This window comes from Giraffa tippelskirchi, chromosome 9, assembly GCF_054371585.1.
Source record: "Giraffa tippelskirchi isolate mGirTip1 chromosome 9, T2T-mGirTip1v1.2.pri, whole genome shotgun sequence".
Taxonomy (NCBI): Eukaryota; Metazoa; Chordata; class Mammalia; order Artiodactyla; family Giraffidae; genus Giraffa; species Giraffa tippelskirchi.
Window position 1 is genome coordinate 101,624,309 of NC_137283.1, and position 15,969 is coordinate 101,640,277.

Sequence of the window (15,969 nt, forward strand, 5' to 3'; positions counted from 1 at the left end):
GTGTCTTGATCCACAATGAATGTCAAAATAAAACTTTTGTGGTGCATCAGTAAAGAATCCACCTGCCAATGCAGGAGGCACAAGAGACGCAGGTTTGATCCCTGGGTCGGGAAGATCCCCTAGAGAAGGAAATGGCAACCCACTCCAGTATTCTTGTCTGGAAAATTCCATGGACAGAGGAGCCTGGTGGGTTATAGTCCATGGGGTCACAGAGGCGGACATGACAACACACATGCACACATGAATATTGGGTTCTTTGTGACAAGCAGTGTTTAATACATGAGAAAAGGTGACCAGACACTGTGAACATGCTGGGAAGAATTCTGAGTTAGTCTCCATAACAGTATTGGTTTAAATTAGACAGATTCTTAAGCTGCCACTGTTTAAAAAATGAATAAAATTCTACACACACAGAATGAAACATTACATTGAAAAAAACGATCACCACCCCTCAAAAGAGGTTGAGTTCAAGAAAAGACTGCTGCAGGGGAACAAGCTGTGGTGGAGAAACCGTGAAATATTACCTCGAGGTGGGGTAGGGTAGGGTGAGAATGCCTTAGGACTTAATACTGATTGCCATGTTCTTAAGCAGCACCGCTTGGTAGGAATGTAACACAGGGAAGCTTCATTGGGAGGCTCCAGGTGACCTGGGAGATTATTACACTTTTAGTAGGCTTGACTTTTCAGTCCCTCCCTGATGAACGGAATCCAACTCACAATGAAGCCTTAAACTATCCTCTTTCATGACAATTTCTTTAAATATTTCCAGGCAGAATTTATTTTCTTTTTTCTTAAAACACTTTGCTTATGTTTCTATTATCATATATCTTATTCCTACTCCTATTATGGTTAGGATGGAGGAAGATGTTAGTTGCTCAGTCATCTCCAACTGTTGGCAAACCCACGAACTGTAACCCACCAGGCTTCTCTGTCCATGGAATTCTCCAGGCAAGAATGCTGGAGTGGGTTGCCATTTCCTTCTCCAGAGGATCTTCCTGGCCCAGGGATTCAAACCGGGTCTCCTGCATTGCAGGCGGATTCTTTCCTGTCTAAGCCACTAGGGAAGCCTGTTAGGGTTAACTGTTTACTTATTTGCTTACTAATTCCTTGAGACTAAATGTTATCTTATTTCTCTCCTTTTCTCCAAACCAGTTAGCCAACTGCCTTATAATAATAAAAATAAGTTATTTTTATTGAACATCTTCTAGGCATTATCTCAGGTAATCCTCACAAAAACCATTTAGGTAAATACTTATGATTATTCTACATTTTTTTAAAATGCTGAAACTGAAATTTGGAGAGATGTTTAAGGTCATTTCCTTAGTAGAGGCTGAGCTAGAACATCAACACAGTATTATAGACTGAATGTTTGTGTCCCTCTAAAATTCCTATGTTGAAACCTAACCCCAATGTGATGATGTTTGGAAGTTGAGCCTTTAGGAGGTGACAGCAGAGCCCTCGTGAATGGGATTAGTTTCCTTATGAAAGAGACCCCAGCTCTCTTGCCTCTTCCACCAGGTAGGACACAGCAAGAAAATAAGCCATCTATGAACCTGGAAGCGAGCCCTCTCCAGATACTGAATTGATGGTGCCTTAATCTTGGACTTCCCAGTCTCCAGAGCTGTGACAAATAAGTTTTTATTACTTATACACCACCCAGTCTGTTGTATTTTGCCTCCAGTGACTGAGCTCTTAATCATGGTGTCATAAAGACTCCCACATACAGTAGTTATTCTCAGTATATGTTTTGATGTTTCTTGAATGAAAATCAACCTATTAAAATGTTGATGGTGAACATGAAGGCACTGGGTAAGTGGAGCCCAAAACTTGACAAGGGGAATCACTGAAATGTGAGCTTCAGAGTTTTAAAAGCAATCTGTGACTTCTGAATATACAGCCTCATTTCTCACCAGTATCAGTTATTTTACCAAACCAAGTTTTCTCAAGTTAATATTCTCCTAGCAAAACAAACTATCAAAAATGTACTTGATAAGAGAACTCATGTACACACATACTCACACGCACACACACATACACACACACTCACATACTTCCTATCTGACTTTAATTCCACACAATCATTAGGTCTTAGTCATCATTTCCTCAGTTCCAGGGTTCTGGCCATCTATAGTCAAAAAGAGAGCATCACTTCTTTTTTAAGTCAGCATGCTTTTGCCTTCTGTCGATTATCCCCAAGGATTCAATGATCTGAAATAGTCAAGAGATGATTTAGTTGTTGTAGGGAATGTGTAAGGTAGTTATTCAGTTCATTCAGAGTAAAAACCTAAGTCCTTACACCGGCCCCAAAGTCTTCCATGATCTGCCCCTGCTTCCTTACCACTCTGACCTCGTGGTCTAATTTTATAGGGCTTTGTGCAAGATCTGAGTTCCCTGACCAGGGATCAAACCTGTGGCCCCTGCAGTGGAAGCGCAGAGTCCTAACCACTGGACCACCAGGGAAGTCCCCATATCCCTTTTGCAATATATGTATCTTTCCTTAGATAAGCATCTATAATCAATTCCGCAGTACTTACATTGAAATTCATAAGAGTTCATAATTAGGTAATGAAAAGGAAGAAACAAGACAACTAAAGCTTAGATTTCCGGGCAGGCCCAGCACTGGACACACGTAGGCGCTCAGTGGGAGTTTGCTGCTGACAAAACAGGCAGTGGTGACTGTTGCTGGGCTGACTCAGATGGGAACATTTAGCCATCTTCTATCCTGGTGGAGTTATTCATAACAGGTCACCTGGTAGATAAGAGGCTTCAAAATTAGATGTTCCCAGACATTTTTCAGCCAGAGACATTTGTGTCCAAGGCTAACTCTACTCTCAGAAGCTTTCCTGGAGGCTTGCCTCTTGAAACAGTTCACTGAGCATTGACGTTACTGTCCATGGCTTTGGCTGGAGTGAAAAGAACATGCCTAATCTGATGCTCAGTAGATTGTATTGTTCTACCATTACTCACTATACTGTGGAATCATCTCTTAGAACAACATGGTTGTTTTTCAGCAAATGTTAATGGCAGCTGTGTCTGCATCTCTTCTAAGGTTAAGGCTTTACAGCAGCATAAAGCCGTCATGATTATGAAGAATCATTTAGTGACCCAGCAAAAAAGTATACATTGAGTATAGAAATGCTTCTTGAGTCCATGACACAGTCTGTTTGGGGCCAGGGTCAGGGGAGTGATGTATCCAGTGAAATAAGGGTGACTGTATTCCCACCAAGAAATAACTGCTGTGTCCTGATCTCATGATGTTTGTTCAAAGTGGCCTTAGTTATCAAGAGTCGCCAAGTTTCTGGATGAGATAAAAATTCCTGAGGGGTCACTAAGGACATCTGTATCTTTTCTGCCACCAGGGCTCATGGGTTTAAATTGGGGGTGAGGGATGGGAATCTAACCCAGTAGTAAAAACAGCCAAGCAGCCACTTTGAACCACATGATCCAGAGAGGATTAGGCCCCTAGCTTCAGTTCTACCATGTGACCTTGGACTAGTAATGTAACTCTCTAACCTTCAATTTCGTACTTGTAAGTGTCAGTGAGGGGCTTCCCTGGTGGCTCACTGGTAAAGAATCCACCAGCTAATGCAGGAGATGCAGGTTTGATCCCTGGTCAGGAAGATCCTCTAGAGAAGGAAAATGCAACCCACTCCAGTGTTCTTGCCTGGAGAATCCCATGGACAGACGAGCCTGGTGGGCTATAGTCCATGGGGTCACGAAAGATTCAGACACAACGTAGTGACTAAACAACCAACTGTGAGCAATGTGTTTCATGGGTATTCCACAAACTCTTGAAAATAAAATGAAGTGAAAGATGCAAAACTTCTTTATCGACTATAAAGTCCTGCACCAGTAGTAAGGGTTGTTTTTAATCTTTTCTAATCATACAGTTAATATTTATTATTTAAAAATCCAAAGATCAAAAATGCATGAGATTCAAAAGAATCCTCTGACCCATTATTCGTCCTCAGAATTGACTAATTTTGATGATTTTGTGCTTATCTTTTTAAAAAAATATTTATTTATTTTTGGCTGTGCTGGGTCTTCATTGCTGCGTTGACTTTTCTCTAGTTGCGGTGAGCAGGGACTATTCTCTAATTGTGGTGTGTGGGCTTCTCCTTGTGGTGGCTTTTCCTGTGGTGGAGCTTGGGCTCTAGGGTGTGCGGGCTTCAGTAGTTATGGCTCCCAGGCTCTAGAACACAGGCTCAGTAGTTGTAGTGCACAGGATTAGTTGCTCTGCAGCATGTGGAATCTTCATGGATCAAAGATCAAACCCGTGTCTCCTGCATTGGCAGTCAGAGTCTCTACCACTAAGCCACCAACGAAGCCCTGTGCTTATCTTTGTATACTGTATGAATGTATGCATGAGTGTGCATATTCTTTTTTAACAAGAAAGCAATCATTTCCTACTACTCAGTAGAATACTATGCAGTAATTTTTCAGGAGGTAAATTGCTATGTATGTATACACATGGAACAATGGTATTTTATGTGAAAAAGCTGCAGAATAATATTTATAGTAAGAGATAATGCTCATGTACACACAAAATGCACAGCTTTTTCTGGGAAGAACATATGGCAAAGGAGTGAGGTAATTTCACTTTTTCTTTCACACAGTTCTCTATTACTATCATTATTATCTTAAGTGTGTTTACTTTCACAATAATATTAAAGAGCATACAAGAGAAAGTGGAGCATAAGTCAATAAAATGGAGATCATATGACACAATTGAATATAGTATTATACATAAGTATAAATGATAGGCCAGGAAAAATATTAAAGAGAAGAATATACTAAATAAATTTTAAAATGAAGCAAAAATGAAAGTAGACATACGATTTTCAAAATTATTGAGTAGGGAATAGAAAAAAAAATGGATCGTGCAGTTTGTGCTGCCAACTTTCTTGCGATATATAACTTGCAACAACAGACTATCCCGTTCTGCTGACCAATACTAAATAACGAACGGCCCCTACGCTACAAGAGGCAAATTAGAAGCAGAAGCAAGGCTCTGCCAAAAGAGGAGGAAGGGCTAAATATGAGCCATGTTCAATTACTTTTGCTTGTTAAATGCCAGTATTTTAAAGAACCAAACAATGTGTTGTCTGCACAAAAGTGAATTTGAAATTAACATCAGATACCTTAAAGAAAGGTATGATGTTCAATTGTTACTTTGCTGTTTTCACTACTAAATTGTTTCATTTGAAAGCAGCATTATAGCATATAGGCTAGGGATATAAATATTCTGATTTAGTTCCAGGTCTCTTGATGAAAGTGAAAGAGGAGAGTGAAAAAGTTGGCTTAAAGCTCAACATTCACAAAACTAAGATCATGGCATCCAGTCCCATCACTTCATGGCAAATAGATGGGGAAACGGGAAACAGTGGCTGACTTCATTTTTTTGTGCTCCAAAATCATTGCAGATGGTGATTGCAGCCATGAAATTAAAAGACACTTACTCCTTGGAGGGAAAGTTACGACCAACCTAGACAGTATATTAAAAAGCAGAGACATTACTTTGCCAACAAAGGTCCATCTAGTCAAGGCTATGGTTTTTCCAGTAGTCATGTGTGGATGTGAGAGTTGGACTATAAAGAAAGCTGAGCACCAAAGAATTGATGCTTTTGAACTGTGGTGTTGGAGAAGACTCTTGAGAGTCCCTTGGACTGCAAGGAGATCCAACCAGTCCATCCTAAAGGAGATCAGTCCTGGGTGTTCATTGGAAGGACTGACGTTGAAGCTGAAACTCCAATACTTTGGCCACTTGATGCGAAGAGCTGACTCATTTGAAAAGACCCTGATGCTGGGAAAGATTGAGGGCAAGAGGAGAAGGGGACAACAGAGGATGAGATGGTTGGATGGCATCACCGGCTCAATGGACATGGGTTTGGGTAAACTCTGGGAGTTGGTGATGGACAAGGAGGCCTGGCATGCTGTGGTTCATGGGGTCGCAAAGAGTCGGACATGACTGAGCGACTGACCTGAACTGAACTGTCACACTGAGTGAATCATTTAAACTTGCTTACTTTTTAAATAAAATAATAAAGAGATAAAGTTCTAAATTTCTGCTTTATTTAATATTCTATATTTCCATAACTTGGAAGACCAAACAAAGGAGTCATAAACAATATCCACATTTATTTTTTTTTAAAGGAATCAGTAATTCAGAAGAGCTTTCTTTTCCCATTCATTAACAAGGTCATAAGTCTGCAGTGCTGTTCATATCAGATGAATCTACAAAGCCAAGAACAGGAACCATTGCATCTTCTTCAGAAGATGTGCTACTTTGATTCTTCTGTTTTTTGTTCACATATTTGTGCAAAATGCTGTAGTACTGCTCCTTTGGATTGAAAGTATATAGTGATGAAATCTGCTGCCAGTCTTTAACGCTTGGAGTGTTGTATTCCTGTGGATGTGAGCACTCGAAGAAACATTTGATATTTTCTTTTGCCAGTTGCATTGCATGTTCTGTGGCTTGACTTTTAAGAATTTGCTGTTCCTGTTGCAAATAGATTTTCCAAAATTTCAGCTGCAGGTAACTAACTGGAGACAGGCATCGAGTGATTGATGTAAAAATCAGGAGGAGGATGATAACAACTGCTATCAGGACCCAGCCTAACACCTTAGGTAAATACAACAAAACAGCGATTTAGTCACTTTTTTAAAAAGAAATTTTTAAATCAACAGGTAAAGTTTGAACTACTCAGAGTTAAGATGATGAACAAGCAATAGTTAGATCTTATTCCCTTAAGAGAAAGAAGTGTCAGTAACCCCCCCCCACCCCTCAGTAGAACTGCTTGCTTGACAAGACAGTCATGTTCCAAGTCATGTCAAGGATCCACGGAAGAGCTTATATGTGGAATCCCTGGAACTCAAAATGTGGAACTTCAGAAAATCCAGTGAAACAAGTATTCATTTCCAAGAACTTCTGAGCTTTAGAAGCCCAGAAGCAGTGTGGGGTGATGGCTTTAAAGTCAGGCAGACCTGGACTCAGTGTACCCGCTGTAAAGACAAAAGAGAATAATAAGAGAGATGAAGGACCCAGCAAGGTGTCGGGTGTGGGGCACAGAGCAGATGCCTGACACGACAGAGTGCCCAAGTGCCTTCCTCCTTTCGTTAGTTATACTCATTTTTTAATAAAAACCTATAATGGGCTTCCCAGGGGGCTCAGATGGTAAAGTGTCTGCCCACAATGTGGGAGACATGGGTTCGATCCCTGGGTCGGGAAGATCCCTTGATGAAGGAAATGGTTACCCACTCCAGTACTCTTGCCTGGAAAATTCCATGGACGGAGCAGCCTGGTAGGCTACAGTCCATTGGGTCTCAAAGAGTCGGACAAGACTGAGCTACTTCATTTTCACTTTCATAAAGGAAGAGACTCTGAAGACACACACATATATAAGACTGAAACTAACACAATATTGTAAGTCAACTCTACTCCAATTAAGGGGAAAAAAAGAAAGAAATAGCACCGAGATGAAAGAAAGAGAGAGAGGGGAAGAGACGGTAGGAGGGAGAGAGGGGGTAGGGAGAGAGAGAGAAAGAAAAAAAAAAAGAAAGAAAGATAGATGATGTGCTGTGTAAGTCATTTCAGTCGAGTCTGACTCTTTGCGACCTTATGGACCGTAACCCTCCAGGTTCCTCTGTCCGTGGGATTCGCCATGTAAGAATACAAGAGAGGGTTGCCATTTCCTTCTCCAGGAATGGAACCCTCATCTCTTAGGTCTCCTGCATTGGCACTTTACCACTAGCGCCGCCTGGGAAGCCCTGGGAAGATAGATGATAGATTTGCCAATCGGCTCATTTGAAGCCAACAGCCATTCTAGTTAGCTTGCCTTCGGTGTCGGGAGCAAAGGCACGCATTTCTACCTCCCCGTCCGCCCCGCAGAAGCCAGTCCCTCTCCGACCCCCGCCCCGCATCCTGCGCGGGCGCCTGACCTGCGAGTGGGCCGTGAGCTCCTTCTGCAGCTCCTTCTGCAGCTGCTTCACGTCGGGCGCCTGGGCCTGCTGGCAGGGGACCAGCGGCAGCTGGGCGGCGCAGCGCGGGTCGCGGCCCAGGCACAGGTACCGCGCCAGGACCTCGCTTCCGCTGGCGGCGCACTCGTAGAAGGCGCCCCCGAGCAGCGCCACGGCCACCCAGGTGAGCGGCGCCACCGCGGCGGTGGCGCTGATCTGCGCGCACACCAGGGCCCCGCGCAGCCCCGCGCCGCAGCCCCGCGCGCAGCAGCCGGTCAGCAGGCGCCAGGTGCGCGCGCTCAGCACGTAGCCCAGGAGGAAGAGCGCCAGCGCGGGCACCAGCAGGAAGACCAGGCCGTAGGGCAGGTTCCAGGCGGCGCTGCATGGGCACTGGAACACTGTGGTGGAGAAGATGCGCTCCCCGCCCGCCGTCAGCAGGGTCACCAGGCAGTAGCCCAGAGCGTTGCGGTGTTTGAGGTGGAGGTTCAACACATCCCGAAACTTCTCCATGGGCCTCCTACCCCAGGGCGCCGTGGACAAGCCCCGGCTGCTTCTGCCTCTTCGCTGCCCAGCTCCTCAAATGATTGTGGGGGGTCTGGACTTTTCCCGTGCCCCGCTAAGTTGCACCTTCTAAAAAAGGGAAGAAGGTTTCTCAGGGTTTCCTGAGCTTTCACTTTCTTATTTCAACCCAACTAATTGTGGCAGATTCAAGCACACACGCCGCGGACCTCTCCAGGGCCCACCCCTTTGCAGAAGCAGGCACACTGGTGACCTTTATCCCTCAACTGAGGAACTCTGACTGAGGGAAGATAGGGCCTGTATCTGTTGTTTCCTCCAAACTGACAAGGAACCAGGGACTTTCCTTTCCCTTAATGATCCTATGCAGTCCCCCGATGGAAAGAATACTTTTTACTTGAGTAAACTGGGGAAAACACCACCAGCTTTTTCTCTACTGCAGCCACCCTGGCTCCTAAACCAACTCCCAATCAGACCAAGCAACTACCAGCAACAACGGCAAACCCCGAAAACCTCCATCACTTACAGGAAACATTATTCAAAGGCAAATTTCCAGTTTCTCTTACATAAACTGAATCGCAACAAAGCTCTGCTCAAATTCCAGTATATTCTGTCCATGATATTCTGTCCCCTTCCTGTCCCCCCTCTGAACAGAACTGCCACTTTTCTCTCTACCTGATCTCCTACAGGACATTAGCCTGAATATACTGTATTGACTTCTGCCTCTTTTTCTCCCCACTCAGGTATGTCCTAACACTGGCAGTACATAGAAGTGTATCAAATCCTCGCTCAGGGGCCACCGAATTGATCAGCAGAGAAGAGGGGTACTGGATGTTCAAAAAACACTAGTTGAGCCAAAAACACTTCAAACGGCAGCTACCTCTATCTAACATGTTGCTTCCTCCACTTTCAGTTTTCTCAGAGCAGCATTCCTCTGACAAGCTAAAACCACTTCTGTGAAACTGAGCCTTACTCTATGTGGCTCTTGAAAGAACATGGATTTTGAAGTCAGGTGCATTTTGTGTGTGTGTGTGTGTGTGTGTTTAATAAGTTATCTCCTCTAAGATTCACCATATTCGTTTGTAAAACAGAATATAGTGCCTACTTTGTGAGATTGTTGAGACAAGTGAGTAGCATCTATAAAGTGCTTTGATACACAGGGTGTGCCTGTTAATGGATGTTCAGTGTGAGAGATTACCTCTCGAGTTGCAACTTTAGGAAGAGACAACAAATAGCTGTGTAGTATTTAAGAATCCAAATGAATGCTCCATTTTAGACCAAGGACTAAGGATTTTAGACCAAGGATTCAGTGACTACCTTCAGAGAATCGATGTGCCCTTAGTTGTCCATTTCACCTCAAGGAGGGTGCATGAATATAGAGTCTGGGTGGGCAGGTCAGAGTGAACTGGTTGCTGCTCAAGCCCATCCACTAGGTTTGCCTTATTTTTTCTGGGAAGATTAAGTAGCCTACAGAGCCGAGTGAATTGTTGCAGAGGAGGCAGGAAACACCCTATTCTTAGTCCAACTTGCCTTTTTAGCTATCTCCCACCACCAGTGCCTGGCACAAAACCACCATTCCCCAGCATTGTGATGAAAAACTATTCTCTCTGTGTGAGTGTTAAGAAGCTGTCCCCAGATCAAGGTCCTTTGTGTCATGCGGGGCAGACGGGTCCTCTTCTCTGAGGTTAGACCAGGTACTGCCAGGTTCCGTGTAAACTTGCATCTAAGTTGCATGTTTGCGGCAAATCACTTCTGCTATGACTATCGTCTCTGTAATCCCACATCTGCAGAAAAGCTTCCTTCCCTTATCCTTTGGGTTACTCAACACTCCTCTTACTGGTGGAGTCTTCACTGCCACCACACTCCTCTGAGATGCTGTCTCCCCTTCCACAATTTTCACATACGGTCATGAACAAATACCACTCTGTCATCACTTTTGTGTAGATGGCTTTATCCATATCCCTCTTAATAGTAACCGAACTAAAACATACCCTCCCGTTCTCTTGAATGAGATATATTTATTCCCCCACATTTCTCAAAACAAGAGGGAGGGCTGGCATTCTCCCATTACTACATCCAAACCTGGGTTTTTTCACCATGTCTAATATTCTTATTAGAAGTCTTATTCTCCATCTAGACTGAAGCTATTTAGCATGACCTCTTCCATCACCTCAGTCCTGCTGTCTATTTTCATTTCCTTCATTTACTAAGACTTTTGCATCTGGAGACAGCCTTCCTCTTCTTACTAGTTCCTGTCAAGGATTTGGTTTCAAATATTTTTAGTTACAGAAACATTTATCTTGTCAGTCCCCTATTTCAAGTCAAGTAATTCATTAACCAATGTATTAATTAGTTCATTTGCTGATGCAATCACTCATTTAAATATTTAATAGCACCCAGTGTATGCTAGTACCTGTAAAAGTAGCTGGTATTATTGTACACAACAAGGAACAAGACGAACAGATACCCTGCTTTCGCTGAGCTTGTGTTCTAGTGGAGAGGATATGGATAATTAGGGGGAAAGTCCTCAAGTGATGCAGGTAATTAAAATGGAATCATGTACTGCAGAATGTCCTGAGAAAGCCTCCATGGGGAGAGAACATTTAAGCAGAAATGGGAATGCCGAAGGCAATGTGTGTAAAGGAGCTTAGTATTCTGTGGTTAGAAAGACAGCCAGAGTGATGAGGGCACGGGGGGGGGGGCGGTGAGAAGGAAGGCGGCACATCACGAGGGCAGAGCTGCAGGTGGAAGGTCATTTGGGGGCTTTATAGACCAGAGTATGCAGTTTACAATCCTGCCCTGAAACTTACAGACTGACCTGCACCCTCACCTATTATCCTGTCAGCTTGTGTCTCCAGACACTACCTCCTGGGATTGCCACCACTGTGCTCCCTCAATCACAGATCTCCCAGGTAAGATGACCATTCTGTACTTATTACAAGTTTCCATAACTATTAGCTCAGTAGGTAAAGAATCTGCCTGCCATGTAGGAGACCCAGGTTCAGTGCCTAGGTCGGGAAGATCCGCTGGAGAAAGGATAGGCTACCCACTCCAGTGTTCTTGGGCCTCCCTTATGGCTCAGCTGGTAAAGCTTCCGCCTACAATGTGGGAGACCTGGGTTCGATCCCTGGGTTGGGAAGATCCCCTGGAGAAGGGAAAGGCTACCCACTCCAGTATTCTGGCCTAGAGAATTCCGTGGGCTATATTGTCCATGGGGTTGCAAACAGTCAGACATGACTGAGCGACTCGTACTTTCATAACTATTAGAGTCCAACTACTGCCTGCCAGCCTGCATTTCCTCCTAGCCCCTGCATTTGAGTCTAGTACCCAGACATGCACCCCACCACCTCTGCAACAGTGGGTAGTTCTAGTTCTGGGTCTATTGAAGATTGTCCAGCCCTTCATACCCAGCTCTATTCTGAGAGGACATTGCTTAGAAGTTCAGCCCTTAGTGCAAGTAGAGTAAATAGTAATTCAAGAAGATGCAACAATTTTCTCTAGGACTACACTGAATAATATCTGAAAGGCCTTTGTTGTAGTTGTGTGTGTACTCAGTTGTGTCCAACTCTTTGTAACCCTGTACTCTGTAGCCTGACAGGCTCCTCTGTCCATGGGATTTCTCAGGCAAGAATATTGGAGTGGGTTGCCATTTCCTCTTCCAGGGGATCTTCCCAATCCAGGGATCAAACCCACATCTCCTGAGTCTCCTTCATTGGCAGGTGGATTCTTTACCACTGAGCCACTTGGGAAGCCATAAAAGACCTTTATAGTTTTGAAAATCTATAATTTAGCACCAATTTATTTAACTTTTAAGAAAATGAGTGAGAGATTCTCATGTTAAACACAGTGAAAAACCAGTGGTTATGAGTTTTGTTCTGTTTTGTTAACTGTAGTACTTTGTTTCTCAGCACTATCATTACAGGTGTCAGAAAAGGATTTCAGAGACCACAAAACATTTCTCAGAAAAGAAAGCTAGAGAAACTCTTGAAAGAAAATGCACATTTACACTGTGACTCTGAAAGTTCTTTGCAATCATCCTCAAGTGAGCTGGATCTCAAACATTATTCTCTGTAGCACTCATGAGAACTTAAACTAATTGTATGGTCCTGCTTGGAATACAACTGCTAGATTCCTGCAGAGTGTCAGTCCTGGCTGCAAGACCCACACGAGTAAGATCAAATTAAGGTTCATATAGCTTTTGAGTATCTGCAATGTGCAAGACACAACTTTAGATGCCAAAATGACAAGTAGGGCTTCCCTGGTGGCTCAGTGGTAAAGGATCCGCCTGCCGATGCAGGAGACATGGGTTCGATCCCTGTTCCAGGAAGATCCAATTGCCACGGAGCAACTAAGTCTGTGCACCACAACTGCTGAGCCTGCACCCTAGAGCCTGGGAACCACAGCTACTGAAGCCTGCACACCCTAGAGCCTGTGCTCAGCAACAAGAGAAACCACCGCAGTGAGAAACCTTCACACCACAACTAGAGAAGAGCCCACACAGCAAAAAAGACCCAACACAGCCAAAAATACATAAATAAACGAAATTATTTTAAAAAACCCAAATAAGAAGTTAATTTAGAAAGTCTGACATCCTTAGAGTATACCTTTTTGCATGTGGAATATATTTTTTATGTTAAGAAATGTATTTGAAAATTTGGGATGTGTTATTATATGATTTTTGAATGTTTATTAAAGTTCTTCCTCTGGAAGTTATGAAGCAGAAAAAAGGAAAGATCAGACCTTTTCCTTAGTATAGGAGTGTCATATGTTAAGTAGAAATCCTATGACATTTCAAATACCTTTTAATGGATAGTTTCCCCTTTTCTTAACATGAATTTCCTAAACCTATCACAAAATTTTAAGTGTTCTGTGATCCCCCCAATTTTTTTTCTTATGGTAGATGATTATTTTAATTCTGAGGACCTAGATGTAGCCAGTCTTTGTTGTCACCATCATCATCATCATCATCTGATACCATTAAAAGCTCTTAAAGTCCTGGTTTTCCTTCCAAGGTTCTTAAGACCTTCAATTATTAGGAACCCTGGTAAACATACATTCAACTTTGTTTTCCCATAGACTCAGATAGCTATTTTAGAGGTGATTTTAACCTGGAATACGATTCACTGCCAATGGTCATTTATATTTTGCTTCATCACAAGCCCAGTTCACCTGAACTCAAATTTGGCTTGCTAGTTTATGAACTATGACCAAAGATTTGGATTTTCAAAGATAATAATAATGAGTAACAAATACGATTAAAGGATTAGGATAAAGAAAATGAAAGTACCTTAATGGGGGAAATTTGTGCTTCTTCAAAGTATAAATGTCACTATTGCAAAATCTCAAAAATTGAACAACTCGTTGGAGAACTTAAACTGTTGTGGAAGATCTTCCCTAAAAGGATAAACCATGTGAAATATGCTGCATATTTAAAACATTCACAATCAAGGTGAGGTTCAGTTGTAGAGAACTATTTATATAACTTATGGGCATCTATATAATAGAATACAAAGCAGATTCATATGATTGAGATAGATCTGTATGTACTGATATGGTTGAAAAGACAGAGTAGACATGGTAATTGAAAAAGGCAAGCAAAAACACTGTTTGTCATACAATCAATCTGTTTGTGTAAAAATAAAGAAAAAATTAAAGATATATATAGTATCTCATTTTTTTAACATGCGTATGTTATTTCTACAACTAAAAAATACTAATATAAAATGTCTTAATGTAATGAGAAGTTATAAGGAACAACTCTGGGAAGAGGCTTTTTCACTCTCTTCTTTCTCTCTTTACACACAAGGCTCATATTAAGGGCTAATCCCTGAACCTGGAATCCTAATAACTCATCTCTTATTGCCAAAAGTAATAAATCCTAGTGAGAAACTGACTGTGATTAAAGAATATGGAAGATAAAGAACTGAGTGATAAAGAACTGAAAACTGTCAGAAATCAGGAGGAGGATAAGAAGAAAAGACCCGATGAAGATGGGATTGGGTGGCATCTGTCCGGCCCTGGGGGATACAGAAAGGAAAGAGCCATCTGCCTCACTTAGACGAGGTTCCAACTGTGCTCTGTAGAGTCTTCTTTGTACCCACTGTTGGGACAGAGAAAGGCAGGAGGGAAAGGTGGGTGGAGAGGAAAGGAGGCCGGTGGGTGGCTGAAACTCACTAACCTTCTTCCCCACCCCCACCCCCTAAAAATTGAAAGTCCAAACCAGTCATGACATGGAGCCCACAATCCAGAATCTCTGGGTCATGTGTGACAATCTCTACATCAGGTCTTCATGTGACCCCTTTGGTCCTCAGGCTGTGAACTAAATAATCTGTTTCCCATAGATAATGCCTAGTGGAGGAACAAGGTCAGGACAACAGCAGGAAACACTCCATTCTGAAAGGGCGAAATGGAAGTGAGCAGCAGCCACCAACTGACCTGTTTGTTTAATTCTTAATTACTCCTGGGCAAAAACTAGGGCTTCCCTGGTGGCTCAGTCGGTGAAGAATCCACCTGCAATGCAGGAGACTCGGCTTAGATCCCTGGGTCAGGAAGATCCCCTGGAGAAGGAAACGGCAACCCACTCCAGTATTCTTGCCTGGAGAATCCTATGGATGGAGGAGCCTGGCAGGCTACGATCCATGAGGAAGTGAGAGTCAGACACGCGTTGGCGACTCGATGACTAAACCACCACCAAACACCATAAAGATCCCTACACCTGGAAACTGCAGAATGCTATTTGATTCTCAAGACTTGACTCTCTGAAAGGTCGTCTGTTATCGTCTTCAGCTAAATACTTACTGGGCATTTGCTCTTGATGGCTGAGTAGTTTTCTTAGTTCATGTGCTACTTGTACAATTTTGGAAGACCACAGGGCCAGTTGGGATTGTGTTCCTCTGGCTCAAATGTCTCTCAAATTTTCATAAGCTTTTTTTTATTTTAATTCAGTAAACTATATATATTTGTCAATACCTATACTCATAGTTGTTTTCAAAACATGTTTTTCACATCTACTATATTCTTTTGCTTTCTTGTTCCATTTTCTCTCTAGATATAGATAAAGGTATAGACTATAGATATAGATACAAGCTGTCTCTTTCATGCCATTACAGGTACCCTGAATAAACATAAGACTATGTTTTTTACAGGAAAATTGTACTTTGATGTTTGTCCTGGCTCTTTATCCTATTGAATATCTTAATTTTATCTTTGCCTTGGAGTTCCTTAATTTACTGAGAGGTGTTATCAGTAGATGTGGAGACCATTAAATTTGGCCTTTCCACAGGTCTATTTTAATGGACTTTGTCTTTTGAGGTTTCCTGAATTTTTCTCTTAGTACATGGAGACTGTTACCAATCAGGTTTTCCAATTTTATAACTTCAGTTTTGTGAAATATCTCTATTCCTGTAAATTTCTGCTTACAAATCAGCCAGTTTCTTTTTTGAGGTTATAAAGCCTTGCCAAAACATATCCAGTAGCAACCAATACACTAGAAACATT

General features: G+C 42.6%; 1 protein-coding gene, 1 long non-coding RNA gene and 1 other non-coding gene across 5 annotated transcripts; 1 reads left to right on the forward strand and 2 right to left on the reverse strand.

Annotated features, from left to right (window-relative positions):
- Nucleotides 1-2,387: 2,387 nt before the first annotated feature.
- Nucleotides 2,388-2,460, reverse strand: TRNAG-UCC (transfer RNA glycine (anticodon UCC)). The gene has a single exon. It is a non-coding gene; the product is annotated as a tRNA-Gly (tRNA).
- Nucleotides 2,461-4,600: 2,140 nt separating this feature from the next.
- On the reverse strand, nt 4,601-9,007 carry CALHM6 (calcium homeostasis modulator family member 6). 2 transcript variants are annotated; one of them, XM_081530036.1, is made up of 2 exons: nt 7,939-8,610; nt 4,601-6,622 (listed from the first exon to the last, which is right to left on the reverse strand). In XM_081530036.1, exons 1-2 carry the CDS (start codon nt 8,464-8,466, stop codon nt 6,200-6,202), a joined length of 951 nt encoding a protein of 316 aa, XP_081386162.1. In that variant the 5' UTR covers nt 8,467-8,610; the 3' UTR covers nt 4,601-6,199. The 2 variants fall into 2 exon arrangements, with proteins under 2 accessions (XP_081386162.1, XP_081386163.1); XM_081530037.1 differs by lacking the exon at nt 7,939-8,610 and adding an exon at nt 8,999-9,007 and having other exon boundaries at nt 6,051-6,622.
- On the forward strand, nt 7,484-14,136 carry LOC145521442 (uncharacterized). Of its 2 annotated transcripts, XR_014065389.1 has the most exons (5): nt 7,801-8,140; nt 9,216-9,296; nt 9,386-9,484; nt 11,285-11,384; nt 12,381-14,136. It is a non-coding gene; the product is annotated as an uncharacterized LOC145521442 (long non-coding RNA). The 2 variants fall into 2 exon arrangements; XR_014065388.1 differs by lacking the exon at nt 9,216-9,296 and having other exon boundaries at nt 7,484-8,140.
- The last annotated feature ends 1,833 nt before the right edge of the window (nt 14,137-15,969 follow it).